The 14,680-nt window shown below is 39.1% G+C and overlaps 1 protein-coding gene across 2 annotated transcripts in view; it reads right to left on the reverse strand.

Moving 5' to 3' along the window:
• STARD9 (StAR related lipid transfer domain containing 9) overlaps positions 1–14,680 on the reverse strand; it is a 108,735-nt gene that overhangs the window by 50,721 nt on the left and 43,334 nt on the right. For both annotated transcript variants that reach the window (XM_050710853.1, XM_050710851.1), the window contains exons 4-8: positions 9,346–9,462; positions 7,310–7,342; positions 7,162–7,223; positions 6,455–6,567; positions 2,000–2,069 (exon numbers count right to left, since the gene is read on the reverse strand). In XM_050710853.1, the coding sequence (XP_050566810.1) occupies positions 2,000–2,069; positions 6,455–6,567; positions 7,162–7,223; positions 7,310–7,342; positions 9,346–9,462 (395 nt within the window). The remainder of the gene's footprint in view (positions 1–1,999; positions 2,070–6,454; positions 6,568–7,161; positions 7,224–7,309; positions 7,343–9,345; positions 9,463–14,680) is intronic.

The raw sequence follows: 14,680 nt of genomic DNA on the forward strand, positions 1-14,680 counted from the left end.
AGCAAGCCTACAAGTACCAAATGAATATTGTGATTCACTTGCGTAGCACTTGCTTGCCTTTCCCATATGGACAGGTTAGACCTCAGGCTCTAGCCCTCTGACCCATGCATTCTGGCTAGCAGGTACCAGATGCAGGAGGAGGAGCATCAGTGGCACTCTTCCACTCTGTAATAAACTTCTGGAAATTCTACTTTCCTTGAAGTTCTTGTTTTCTTGTCCTTCTTGTCCTTGTTTGGACAAACCCAAAGAAAGGTTTTGCCTAGAGCTGAAGCCAGGTCACAGATCCTTTCCTTTGTCACTCTTGGAGTTTCTCTTGAATACAAAATTACTCATTATTGATTATCAGTTATATGTGCAGCCTCCAGCATCAGTTTTGTTCATCTTACCATTGACAAGAGCAGGTACTTTTAGTAGCGGAAAAAATGACTATGGGACCATGTCTTTGTTTTGAGCCCAGTTATAAGAGTACTGCAAAAATAAACTGCAGTAGAGCGCAGCAGCTGTGTGCCTACCACAGGAGGCCAACAGCAGAACTCTGTTTGTTACCTGTTGCTCCCTGCTTTCTACAACTTCACAGACATGTGACCAGGCACTGCCAAAAGCTACAAGCAGTCTAATGCATCATAACTATAAATGAGCCTAAACTGAGGAAGCAGAAGAAGGTGAACTAATTTCCAAAGTCTTGGAGGAGGAAGACGAACAATTAGGTAAAGGGCAGAAAACAGCAAACAGTCCTACAAGGGGCAGAGAATACATGGGAACAGCACGGAAGTCTATAAAGCAAAAGCGAAAGGCACCACCCATATGCAAGGGTGTGATCTTTCCTCCAGGCCATCATGCCCCACCAGCTCCTCTCCTGCCGACAGCCATGTGAGACAACCGCGATCTGTTCCCCACCCTTCTCCCCCTGTAACAGCTTGCTGATTTACATGTGGCTGCATATGCCAGACTGCAGATGTTTAAAATTAACTTGCTTGCATTTATAATGTGCTAATAAATACTCAGCAGAATATTTCATTTGAAAATTCAGCATCAAAGAAACCTACACACAAAATATTGAAATTCTGATTTTGTTTTCTCTGTATCTTCTGTTTCCTCAGCAATGAGACCACTGTAGGACAACACTAGTAGACAGACTGGAATTTTGTAGTTATTTCAAAAAACTCCCTTCTTATCACAGAGGTACATCTATTGATCGCTAAAAGCAGAAGCAGCAAAACTTAATCCTGCTGTATATTCTATGTTTTTATGATAATACAGCTTAGTTTTTATTTACTTCACAGCACCACTGATATTCTAACATCTCAACACTTTTTATGATAAGAAGTAATTTGAATCTTGGAACTGTGATTTGGTTTTGGGGGTTCATTTCAAATGATACCCTTTTCTATCACTGTAATGGCAATTGTATTGATGTCCAAAGCTGCCTGTAAAAAAAAAAGTAAAACAAACAAACAAAAATCTTGACTAATGAGAGCCAAAATTGTCAATTTCACTGGTATGCCAATTCCCACACTTCTGCCCTGGCAGATGTTTGTGATTTGGAGTAAGAACAACAACAAAACTATAAAATTCTAACAGATAATTATAAAACAAATACACTATCTTTTCAGCTGTTATACATCATTAAGTTACACTAACAAATGAGTTGAAAGCTATGCAGTCTAAAGCATCATGAGGAAGTGGAGAAGAAATAAAGCCTGTTTACAACAAAACATTTTCCTGGCATGCATTTTTTATTCCAGACAGATGGCAGAATATTGTGGGTAAGTCAGCACGGGTTCAGTTTCGAAGAAATGTGAGAAATGTGTTAAACAACAACTTCATGAGTCCTTGTAACTGTTATTGTGGATAATATGAGGATATGTAGCATCACACATCGTATCTTACATTGTATCATAGACAAAGCATTGGCAACACTGGATGTAAAAAAAAGGTCAATGAAATCAAAATATGGTGAAAGAAGTGTTAAATAAAGATGGTTTGTTTTAGAAAATACCTTTTAGCTATTCCCTCTTCAAGAAGTTCTACAACTTGCTTGTAGTCTGTAACTAAATGTTGAGATAATCCTGCCAAAGATTATAAAAGAGTTAAATGCATATTTTTCTCAGGAAGTTTCAATCAGTTCATCTTATTAATCATTGGGAAATAATACTAACAATTCATCCAAACATCAGGAGCGTAACAATATTCTACTGAGACATCAGCCTGTTCTACAAGTAGTTGCTCAACTACAGTTACGATTTAAAAAAATAAAATATAGCAGTACACTTTTCAGATGCAATGACATCTGTATAAAAATGCCTTGTACCTTCAAAGTACAGACCTTTTCCAACCTTTCTGTAGAACAATGGTATTAAAAAACCTGTATAACTGCAGCTCCATAAGAAATTTTCAGCTACGTCATTGCTACTAATTGGGTTCACACCCTGTAAAGAAGCTTTTGGTCACTGCCTCTGAATAATGGTTCTGCTCACATGACTAACAGAATTGGGAACCATCTACTGTGAATATTTACCATTTATTTAACTATGTTTGAGTCTGCAACACTGAGGAGTCTTCACACTGTTCTTTCCAGAGGGTACTCAAATGTGAAACATGTGGCCTTTTTACATCTTCTGCTTTCAGTACATTCTGTATTTGATTTTATTTTTAGGGGTAAAAAAAAAAAAAAAAAAACCACAGAGAAAACAAATGAAAGAAATACTGCATTGCAGAGCCCACTGAATCAGACTGGTCGTTGTGACTAACACGGCCCCAGTGGAGGGCAGCACACTGCTATGCTGTAGTGGCATTTCCAGCACCTTACAATACGCAAATTCTAGCGGACACACAAAATTAATTTCAACAGGCTTGTATTTCACATAAATCTGGTTTAATGTGCCTCATTTGCATTTTATGGTGATGATTATCATTTGTACTGCAGTGGCTCCTAAAAAAACCCTGAAGCTGTTAAGAAGGTCTTCATGCAGTCCAGGGATACTTTTTTTCCTCACAACTGCACTGATTCAGGTTTTGTTTTATTGCAGACCACAGAAGTGTGAATGAAGGCAGAATACTGAAAAAAAAGTTATTTATTTGGATCAAATAACTTATATACTGCTAGAACTCGAGCCAAGATGAATATGAAATTCAACAAGACCAAAATGGGTATTTCTGACATTGTCAGAGAGTCTATCCTTAGATGTTAACAGCTTACATAGCTTTAAATGAAAGCAAAATCTAAGCCAAAGATAGTTGTTAAAGAATTAGAATAAATTCCTGACATGAAGAAAAAAAAATGAATAACCCACACTTCAAAAAAGCCCCTCACATACTTGCACACACTCAAAGTATAGGATAATTTTCAAATAAAAGCTTTTCTTCTGCTCTCCAGTGTTGCTTTCCAATACAATAATTCCAGAAGTCATCACATTTTCCATTTGAGAAAGAGGCCTTATTTTTCCATTAGTTCTGGGATCTTCAAAACTCAGAATATGGAAACCATCATATATTGTTTTCCCCTACCATTTTTCAGGGTTTTACTTAACTGAATAAAAATAATTTATATAATGAAAGCATGGAAGAAATTGTTGCCTATCCACATTTCCATAAGTAATGGAATTCTGAATCTAACACAGAGTTCTGAACATTTTGTTTTTCAATAAGGTAAATTAAATTTGTAAATGTTGCTTGAGAAGTAACAATGAAGTGGTTTTTTTTGGGTGGTAGAGAAAGAAAGGTCATCTTCAAGTCCAACAGAAAGATCAAAACCTCTTGTTCATATAGAAATCTGTCTCAGAGTAAGACGGAATCTCCCCCAGAAATCCGCCTCACAAACAAAATAGATTGCATCATTTCCTGATTTAAGAGAGGCTGATTCCTTAACAGTGCAACCATCTGTGAGGGAGAAGTTTGAAACGATTCCAATCTGAAGCACTGGAACACTTTTAGCATTTTAAAGGCTACAATCTCACAGCCCTTACGTGGAAAAATGATGGGCTGGAAACTATTCAAAATAGTTTCAGAGCTGGGACTTCCTGACTGGGCTTGCAAGTGGAAAATACATTGCCCGCGACAATGCGAATATCAGAGCAACTAAGCATCCTTAAAATGGTTAAATTCTGATTTTCCTCTGCCTGTTCTTCATCCAAGTGCAAACTGTACTCTGGGTATCATTGACACCAACCACACGACTGACACACTATCAGTATACTGGAGAGCACCTCATCAAAGTCTGCAAACCTTACAATTGCTGATAGCTTGCAAGAAGTATGATGCAAATACAGATGCTAGTCCTTAACAAATTGGATATTATTTAAGTTAACCTTTTTCCATTATCCTTTTCTCTCATACTACAAATTACCAAATCTAATAAAAAGGAAAGTGGTACTGGATATTTTAGTACTCTAACATAGAACTGTTTTACCCAGAATTTTTAGTTTTGTCTAAGTAGTAAGTCCTTACTCAAAAAGGGTAAAACAAAATAAAAAAAAAATTAGAACTGGAATAGAAACGACAAACTTGGCCTGGAAGGTTCCAGATGAAGACAAAATAGTGACAAAAGGCAAGCCAGCCCATTGGCAGAAGCTATAACTTCATTTACTTTTGAAACAAGCAAACTCCATTATATGTAGCCAAGGAATCACTGGAGATACAGTCCTGAGAAAACGGATGGAAATTGCCAAGGAAGGAAGCAGTTTAAAGACCTTTTCTTGTGTGGTGAATGAGCAGCTGCGAAAAGAAAATAATTAGTATCTGTACTCCACCAACAATAATGTTCTCTGATAACAAGCAGGTAGAAAGAGAATCTTGGAAAGGCCTCAATAAAGGCCAAATGTCTATGGATCTGCTTTTCAAAGAATGATAAGTTTGCCATACTAATGAGACCATCAATTCATCTATTTTGCAACTCTCCTTGAACAGGATGCTGATGTGCTGGGAAAGCACAGCTGAAATGACCAGAATGCCAGATAGTCTCTTGGTCCTATACACAAGCAAGTTAAACACTTCCCAAATGCTCATTTCAAATTTTGAGAGAAATAGTAACAACCGTCAACTGTTAGATGTACTGTTACTGATACTGCAGGTGGCCATTTAATCCCTGACTCAAACAAGTACTGTTGTCATATCTCAGCTTAAATCTCTGAGGTAGGGATAACAATATGACATGTAATGATGTGATAAAGAAAAAGAGGAGACAAATGAACCAGGAGGGAAAAAAAAAAGAGAATTTACAAAATGAACAGAAACAAGAACTCTATATTTAAAATACAGAATAGATCAGTATTTGATCTGATGTGACAGAACCAATAAAATTCTGTGAGATATGCATTTTGCATATTAAATGTATACCTCCCAGGTGTTACTACCCACTTGGTGGCCAGCCAAGCACTTGCAGAGACTCTGATACCAGTGGCAAGTTTAGAATTCTGCACACTGGAGAGACAAGGCAGGTGGAAAACGAAATGTGTACATTTAGTTTCTAAACAAACTTGCCAATTTCTGAAACTTGCAATAGTTCAGAAAAGGTTCTTCCTTCTGATCTTGGCTGTAAAGTTACTCTGTATGATTTTGCACTGGTGTACTGATTTTGAGATACAGGACTTTTTTCAGACATTGGTCAGATAAACTGCAATGTAGCAGGCAAATTTTACATCAGTGCTAATTTACAAAGCAACAGTGGCCAGATTCCAATTCAAAGCTATGCAAGACCCTGAAGCGAAAGTACCAATCAAAAGTGGAAATGAACTGGACGTACAAAAATTATGGGAGAAGATAAGAACTAAAAATAAGACAGACATCTGAAATGGAAAAATAAATGATTTTTGTTTTCATCCAGTCTCTTCTGTCACCTGATTTGAAAGCTATGATTCACTAGAAAACACAAAGACACCTGAGGGACTGTAGTTGCAAGTGAGAGTTAAAAAGTATGTGATGTTGTTTGAATAACAGACTTACATAACTCATCCTGTGCCTTATGAGTTTTAAGAACGGAAATTAAGCATATTGTGTTCTCATTTGGGTAATATAGATTTTAATTGCTTCTCATGGTGCAGTCTACAACATCAAGCAGCTACTTTTTTATTATTATTATTTTACAAATATACTGCTGCCAAGCACTGAAACAGGTATTAAAGGGACTTTAGGCTGGTCTGTACAACCCATTTAGAGCTGATGTTGGTGGACCTCTTGCTCAAGTTAGATGTGAAACAACAAAAGCAAAACACTGTGGCTCATACATGACCTACACCTGGAAAGATAAACAGAACAGCGCAGGATATACAGTCCATGGGATAACAGAGGCAAAGCTTTCAGAATATTATACTTGTTCATATTAGCAAGAAAAATATTTGATGAAAGTAACTGTGAAAGAGTGGAAGCAATTAAGATCAGGACAGGAACATATGCAATACTTAAAGACTTGATACACATTTACATATATTTCTGATGCCAGTAGTGAAACAACTCTCACCTTGTACATATGGTCCTGTTTCAGGGTGTTCTCTGACTCTGAGTGTGTAAGGTTTCTTGTGGTCTGACTGTTTTAGCAAATCTCGGACACGCTCATTATATATTTCTAGAAAACTGAAAAGCAAAAAAATGTAATGTTAAGTGCACATAACTGGGAAAAAACACACACAAAAAAAAACAAACAGAAAGAATATACTTAGAGAGTGTAACTACCTAAATCTTGCATTGACATTCACGACAAAGTTAATTAATTCATTATCTCTGTTACTGCTCCTTCTTACACAGTGCATGTTGAAAGAACTAAGAGTAGCAAACTTCCAAGAAGCAAGAGGCATCAAGCAATTTAAAAAATCACAAGATCTGCTTTTTTAACACTAGTAAGCTTAAATTCTCAAGTTTCCAAATGTAGTGCTTAATTAAGCCAGTGGAAACCATGAATAAGAATGGAATGGAGAACTATGGCTCAAATTTAGGAGTTAAACAGGAAGTAAATTCAGCTGTCTACAGAAAAGTGAACAGACAGATCTATACTGAGATAGAAAACTGAAACCAACACTTTCTCATCATTCCTCCGTGTTCTCCCCCTTGTCCCGAAATGATTATTATCTGAGAAAACAGAAACAAAATAAACTAGTCTTTGCTTTGTTTGACTATAGGAATTTATTTTTGAAAGCATCCATAGGATTCCCAAAATGATGACAAACTTACCTGACCTTTACTCTGCAAGACGCTGTCTGATCTGAGTAATCATCTTTCCTTGAAAAGAGGCCCTGCACAAACCAGTTGATGTACATTTTAAATCCATCAAGAAAATCTAACAGCTTAAGCAATTGCAAGTGAAACAAAAAATAAGTACCTCACATATACGAGGTGTCAGCCCAATGGATGCCTTCAAATAACAACACAAAAAAATAAAATTAAACAATATACTTGCTATCATTGTTGCAAAATTAATTTTTAAATAAAACCCAAATAATAAGAAAAGGATGGAAAGGCACAGCACTGAGGTTATGACTGTATGGTAGATTACAACACAAACCACTCTGTATTGCAGTTCAGTACAGCATGGCGGTGCCCTACTACTCCAGCTGAAGCACCTAGCACAGGACTAGTGTGCTGTGAAATATCACCTGTCTTAGCTTCAATGAAAATGCTTCTCGTAGCAAAAGTCATTTTAGAGCAACTTACACAGCATCAATAAGAAATTTAGAGGCTTGCTGGGTTAAATCCAAGCACTGTTTGATGTAAAGACACTGGGCAGGCCTTTGTCAGGGGTGTTTCAATGTAGGTAAAGCCAGGACAATACAGACTAGTTTGATCGGTTACTGGTATTTTATTTTTCCTTATTCTACTTACTTTATTTTGTGCTATGGCATCACAGAACTTTCTGTTCTAGAGTTATAAATCTGGTCTGTCAGAGAAAAGATACGAGCTGCTAAAAACACTCAAACTACCCAATTTAAAATTTGCCTCAACGGGCTACATAGCACTGAAGTAGTACTATGCTTTTGTGTAACAAACTGTCTGACATGATTGCTCACACTTTGGCGACTGCAGCACCCTGAGAGAGAATCTCACGCTTAGGTGGAATCTCCTTGCTGAAGAGCATGAAAGGCTTTTAAAGGGTATGCTTGAAGAGGGTTGCAGGTACAGAGAAATTCTGGATTCCTCAAGTAAATATACTACCACAGACAAAAGTTCAGTTTAGACACTTGATTCTTCCTAGTTATGAACACTGTTTCACAGTGAATACACATTACTAAAGATTAAATCAAAGCAGGATTTCATTAGAGAAAGAAATCACTTTATAAGCCAGAAATATCTAAGAAACATGACAACCTGGCAATTTTCTTAGAAAGAAATAATGATAATTTCAAGAGTTGGCTATTCTGAATTGCTAAAATATTTCCAAAATAATTTAATACAAATGGCCTAGTTTATCTCTCATTAACTTTTATTTTAACATTTCAAGAAGTTAAGCTTGATTTAAAACAAAACAGAGAATCAGGTCATGATCTGACAAAATCCAATTGGTGATGTCTATGGATTAAAAATAAATAAATAAACCCAAACTCTTGTCAAAAGCACAAACCATGCCAGAACAGTCTTTTTGTATCTCTGGAGCTTGAACAAATTTTATTTGTATTTCACTTTATAAACTGAATTAGCATAGGGGAAGTAAATAGCTGCCCACTCAAAAAAACATTAAATAGAATTTCTCCTTTTAACAGGCAACTCACACTTAACCAACAACCAATAATATTTATGGATAGAGATCAAATTGCCTTGCGTTGCAGCCAAACACAGGAATTTCTCAACTGACTCCCATCAAACTGAGTATCAAGGGTAAAGGGCACTCTAAGAGGTTCCTGGTAGCCAAGTAACTTAACATGCAACGGTTTCTAAAAACACCATTCAATTCATTTCAAAGCTGGAAGCAAAGCAAATATTAGTTTTCACAGGCCAAAGTATAGCTTCTGCAACAGATAAATGTCTCAAGTAGATAATGAAGCTTGTTATAAAAGTATTCCTTTGAATTGTATCCAGATTTATTTGTGAACATAATTTAATTTCAGCATGGCTAAAATTGCCAAAAAAATCCATGAGAAGAAATACTTCTAAGTATGTCTTCTAAGTCAGCAATAAGTTTCACACACGGTAAAATAAAGAAATAAGAAATATTTCAACACCACCACGTTCACTATTTTTTTTAGCCGATGCTATGTTATTTACCTAAGGCTAAAGGCTTGTCTCTTATTTTATATATAAAAAACACCAAGAAAAAACATACACGAGCATTCTGCTAAACCAGCACCATAATCCCAGTTTAAGAATAAAACGTTTCTACATCCCACCCTCAACTCTAAGTGTAAAACAAATGGTGTAACTCACAGGTGTTCCCATCATTGTGTAAGTTTTTCCTGAACCTGTTTGTCCATATGCAAAAAGGCAGATGTTGTATCCTCTAAATGCACCTGACAACACAGAAGTGCCAAGGTCCTGGAACACCTGGAAAGACCAATAGAGACAGAACAGTCCATGAGTAACATACCTCCCTAGAAACAGTCTGCATTACTTGTAGAGCTTTCAGCTTTAATAACACCATGTGAACAATGAGCTTCATAGCATTTGTATTTCTAATTTATCAGGCACAATGTTAAGTGTCCAGCATTCGCCCATCAGATCGTCCAGACACTGGTATGCCAAACACAAACTGAGCACTGTTTAACTGTGATTTCCTGCCTGCCTTCTCTTATTTTATGCTTAAAATAAAAGACGTATAAATTCTTGAGGATCCTCTTTCCCCAACCACCCGTATTTTTACAGTCCTCACTATAAATCTAGCAGAAAAGCATCTCTTTGAAGCAATGACATCAACAGGAGCATTAGACAAGAGAATTACAGGTCAAAACCAAAGCCTAACCCATAGTCTGCAAGCTATACTTCACCCAGGCAATGCTCCTTTCTGACCCATTTGGTCAGTAAGCAATGCCACCAAATGTTAAAATGCATTTCTGTTCATGGCACACACACAGTGATGTGCCTTCTGCTGCTCCTAACACAGAGCCAGGTATGGCTACCACCGTCAGTGGCTTCCAAACCTCACATTGGTCTCGCTGCGGCTGCAGAAGTTGGGCCATGACAGCTAGACTACTCACATTGCAAGGCCGGGATAATAGTTCATTCTGCTTCCCCTTTCCTTTTCGGAGGACACAGCTGCCCCAAATTGTGGCCATGTTCTCAGAACATCAAAGCCTTGCCACAGACCAACTGAAAAGACACCTGGCAAAGTTTTCTAGGAAGTGCACATTGGATCAAAAGGTTCAAGTAGGCAGGCCGCCAAGCCCTTAACACAGCATTAGCCTTTCAAAAGAAATGTTGCAACTATTAATGATTTTGCCATTCACACAGGAAACTAACTAAGGTATATAGAATGATGCATAGGATTTCCGTTACCAGGTCATTTGGTTCTCCACCAGACAGATAAATGTATTAATTTGATATACAATTCAATAGAAAAATGAACTTCATAGTTATTACCACTCCATCTAAACTGCCCAGAAGAGATTAAAATCCCCCTCCTGAGACTTTTATTTTCAGATTGTACTTCAACTCAAACTGAGACAAGAAGCTAATTTTCATCTGAAGAATCAATAATATCCCCATTTAGAAGAACTTGACTACCCTGCCTATATGTGTAAAGGTATGTAGAATGTGGGAACATCTGCTTCATTCAGGTTATCAGATCAAGGACCTTCTCAATTCAAAGAGAGCCATAAGTAACACTGAAAGTCATAAACAAAACACACAGACACAAACAGACTTGGCAAGGGCCAACAGAGGCAGAGTCTCCAGGCCGTCTCTGATGGGCCACGAAGAAACTGACGTGTAGCTTTGGAGAGGGCCAAGCCGGACTTGCTAAGCAACAAGCCAGGGGAAATAAGAGGAACAGAAAGATTTGGGATACTTGAGGTGTGGCTGCAGGGCTATGCAAAGCTTATTAAGGTACATTTAAGGGAAGGGGACTGGGGAAGAGGAAGGAGCGCAGAAGTGGCTGGTCTCACAGAAGCAGCAGATCAGTACGCTTGTCTGACTGAGCCCCATACCTGACCACCACAGCCAATGTTATTTTCTTATTAAATAATTTCTTGATGTTCCCATGTAACCACACACTCTACCCCACGCATGTGCTGTAAGGACCAGATGCCAGCAGCTGGTGAGACTGGAGCAAGTTTGGGGCTGGTGATGGAGCCAGAAGGTGAGCAGGCATTGCACCAGCAGCGCCAGCAAGTGGAGGGAGTGGGAGTAAGTGACAGCAACTGGAGTGGGACTGCGTGCCGTAGGGTCTATGTACCAGCTACTAAGGGAACTGGAGCAGGCTGACTGTCTCAGTATCAGCAGCTAAAGAGGGGACCACGGGTCAGAGGGCCTGGGTTCCAGGTGCCAGCTACTGGGGTGAAGCAAGTGAGGGTCTCAGCATCAGAGCTGAGGGCCCGGGTGCCAGCTGCTGGCCAAGAGGGTAATGGGAAAAGAGGGGTTTGGAGGGCTGACATTTTCTCTTGACACAGTACATGTTGATGTGCACTTGTGCAATTTGCTGGTGAACTTCGAACGGGATGTGCCAGTGAACAGGAGATCCACAGCCCAGCCAGGAATATTAAATGGATGGAGGGCCCAGGGTGGTAGCTGAGGGACTCAGCACAAGGGGGCTTGTGAGCACAGGCACATTTGCTAGTGAGCAGCAAGCTGGGCTACCAGGCAAGCAAAAGACCTGCCCAGCAGTTAATAGTGCTCAGGCTCCAGGCAAGAGTATTAGATAGGCCCATGCTGGTATCTGAGGGACCTGCAGACAGGCATGTGCACATTCCTAGACCTGGAGAGTTATGGGGCATGCATTTTCACCAGCCAACTTGAACCCCAACCAGCTGGATAGGAAAAAGGGGACCTGACTGCCTATGCTTATGTTTTGTATGTGGTGCTAGCGTTGTACGTGGGTGCTGCTGAAGGCAGAGGCTTCTACGGCAGCCCACATGCGTGGCTCCATCAGCGTCCTGTATCCTCTGTCCCTGCCAGCAGCTGTACTGTTAGGATGCAGACCAAGACTCATGCCTGGTTGAACCCACAAAGGGGAATGCAGCTGCCCCATCCATCAGTGTGGGATGGAGACACCTCCAGGGCTTGAGGCACACAGGGCTGGCCTCCAAGGGGTGGGCAAGAGGAAGACCCAGCTCCAGGAGTCCACAGGAGGCAGTGAGTGACCTTACATATCCTTCCTTAGCTGTATTGTTTATTATTAGGAACAACTAATTATAGTCTTGAATAATAAAATGAAAGCACAAAGTCCAGAGTATACACAAAGAAGTCCTAGTTTGGTTGCAATACAGCTAGCTAGTAATTCCTTATGAGGAACAATATACCATAAAAAGGTCAACTTTTAAAGGCAGAAAAACTAAAGTATGTAATAGCAAAATACATCAGTGGTGCATAATTGAAGGAGGAGTGAAAAAAATAACTGACATAGTGTGATGGTTAAAAGTTATGGTGAAATTAAGAATATTATCACACTACTTTCACAGATATTCCTATATAGAGGGACATGGAAACAAAATATTTGCCATCACATTGGTTTAGAACTTGTATAAAGAACACAGCAACGCACAAAAAGACAGAGAAGGGGCTTAAATGAATAGTACAGAAGAAGCACATGAACATGTCAATTTTAAGGTGCCACTATGAAAGTGCACAGTTTAAGAGAAAAGAGGAGAAGAGGAAAGTTTAGCACCAGGAACTTTAATAGCCTGAGCGTTAGCATCAGAGGGGGCTTAAAATGGGCTAGGCAAGAACTGAAAGCTGTACCTTCAAAGCACCAGGCAAAAGAAAGGTGAAAAAAAACAAAAGAACAATTACAATGTGGGTTCTGAACCTTGTAGGTAAGTAGGAAAAGTTGTATTTGATGTGGTAAGGGGAGAGGAAAGTTTCTTCTTTCCAGCAGCAGAATGGAATTACCACTAAAAATCCTCCCAGAGCTTTTACTAAAGCAGTTATTCTGTTATGCTCTTCAGATCTAAATGTTTCCTGATTCCACAACTAAAACTGAGAGAAAAATGTTCCTTATAAATCATGTACGTATTGGAAAGTATAAAATAAGATCACAGGCAGCACTTTGTCCATGAGGCTTGCCTTCTGAGTTGTGGGAAAATACAAAAGCAGGGATTAAGCTGGGGGTTGAGTTTTCTCAGAGGTTGCTTGGAGCAGTGCTTCAACATCTGTTTTTACTTACAGCCCTTCTTCTATATGGAAGCTCCACTTAAAAATAGTAATTGCGATATTTATTCAATCTGTGCAATTAGCTCTGTTGCTTTTTATTTTACTTGATTGGTGGGATTCAGCAGAACTAAATGCAGTGGGATTTCTTACATGAGTAAGAGCTGTGGAACTTGACCCTGTATTTGTTTCAGAGTTCTCTTTCACAACAGTTCTGAATCTTCCATTGCTCCTAATTCACTCTTTTTCGCAAGTTATAACTTGATTGAATTTGGCCACATGTGGACAGTATGCGGTGTGTCCCTATACTGTCCCGGCATAGTTTCTGCTTCTAAACTGACTGTTGATTTGTTCCAGGGACCCTGCAATAGTTGTGACAGCCTGCTAACTAAACAGGCAATCATGTCTAACACCTGGAGCTGAACAGCATGCAACACTTGACCATAATCATGCCATTGTTTTAGAGTACAGTGATAAACATTGAGCAAGGTACATCTTAAACAGCGATTCTGACATTTCTTTTCAGTAATACCACTGCAATCCCCCTGTTCTCAGTGAGGTTGTACTGAAGAAAGTGATGCTGTAAATATGGTGCTGACCTTTATAACAGATTAATGTGTTTTTCTTCAATAAAGTTATTTGGAAAAGCATCTGAGCATTAATGACTGCACTGCAAATCACTGTAACTGATTCTTGGCATGAATCATCCATCAACACAGGCTGTAAGTTCCTTGACATTGTACAGCCTACAGATCAGTCTCATGAGTTCAGAAATCTGCTTAAGTAATCGCTGACAGTAAATCTATACACCAAGGACAAGACAGGCACTCAGAACTCAAATGAGCATGCAGGCCAATAAAGACTCACCAGTTACAGATACCAGTTGCTCATCATGCGAAATGATCGTAACAGAGTCCTTGAGCCACCGCAACTGTTTCCCCAAGGCCTCCAGTGAACCTTGAACTTTCCTTCAGTAGAAGCACTATTAGGGTACCTTCCCTACCCAGCTAGCACGCAAAACTTCTGGGAACCTAATATCCAAGATCTCCACCCCTCTTTCAAATCTGGTTCAACCTAGCCAGTTTGTTCAAAAATTACTGGGAAATGTGGGCCAGAAACAGACAACCACTGCAAAATTGTATTTCTTCAGGAAATCAGGATAAGAGATTGCAATTGCTACATACTCAGTAGAGACTAAGATTTCAGTAGTTGGACTTGATGATCCTTCCCTTCCAACTTGAGATATTCTATCATTCAACAGCTAATTCTCTTGTATATTCTTCCTGCTCTGGACATGCTCCAGCTCATGAGCTGAGAAGGACTTTCACTGAGCTTCCAAACTGGACTGCTGTGAGCCAGAACATGCCTAAGACAAAACACTTAAATTCAGAGCAGAAGAAAGAGGAAGCTCCTCTTGAGTGAGCAGCTCAATGACTTTCAGTGGCTGGGAATGTGAACACAG

This window comes from Cygnus atratus, chromosome 5, assembly GCF_013377495.2.
Source record: "Cygnus atratus isolate AKBS03 ecotype Queensland, Australia chromosome 5, CAtr_DNAZoo_HiC_assembly, whole genome shotgun sequence".
In the NCBI taxonomy this organism is placed as follows: Eukaryota; Metazoa; Chordata; class Aves; order Anseriformes; family Anatidae; genus Cygnus; species Cygnus atratus.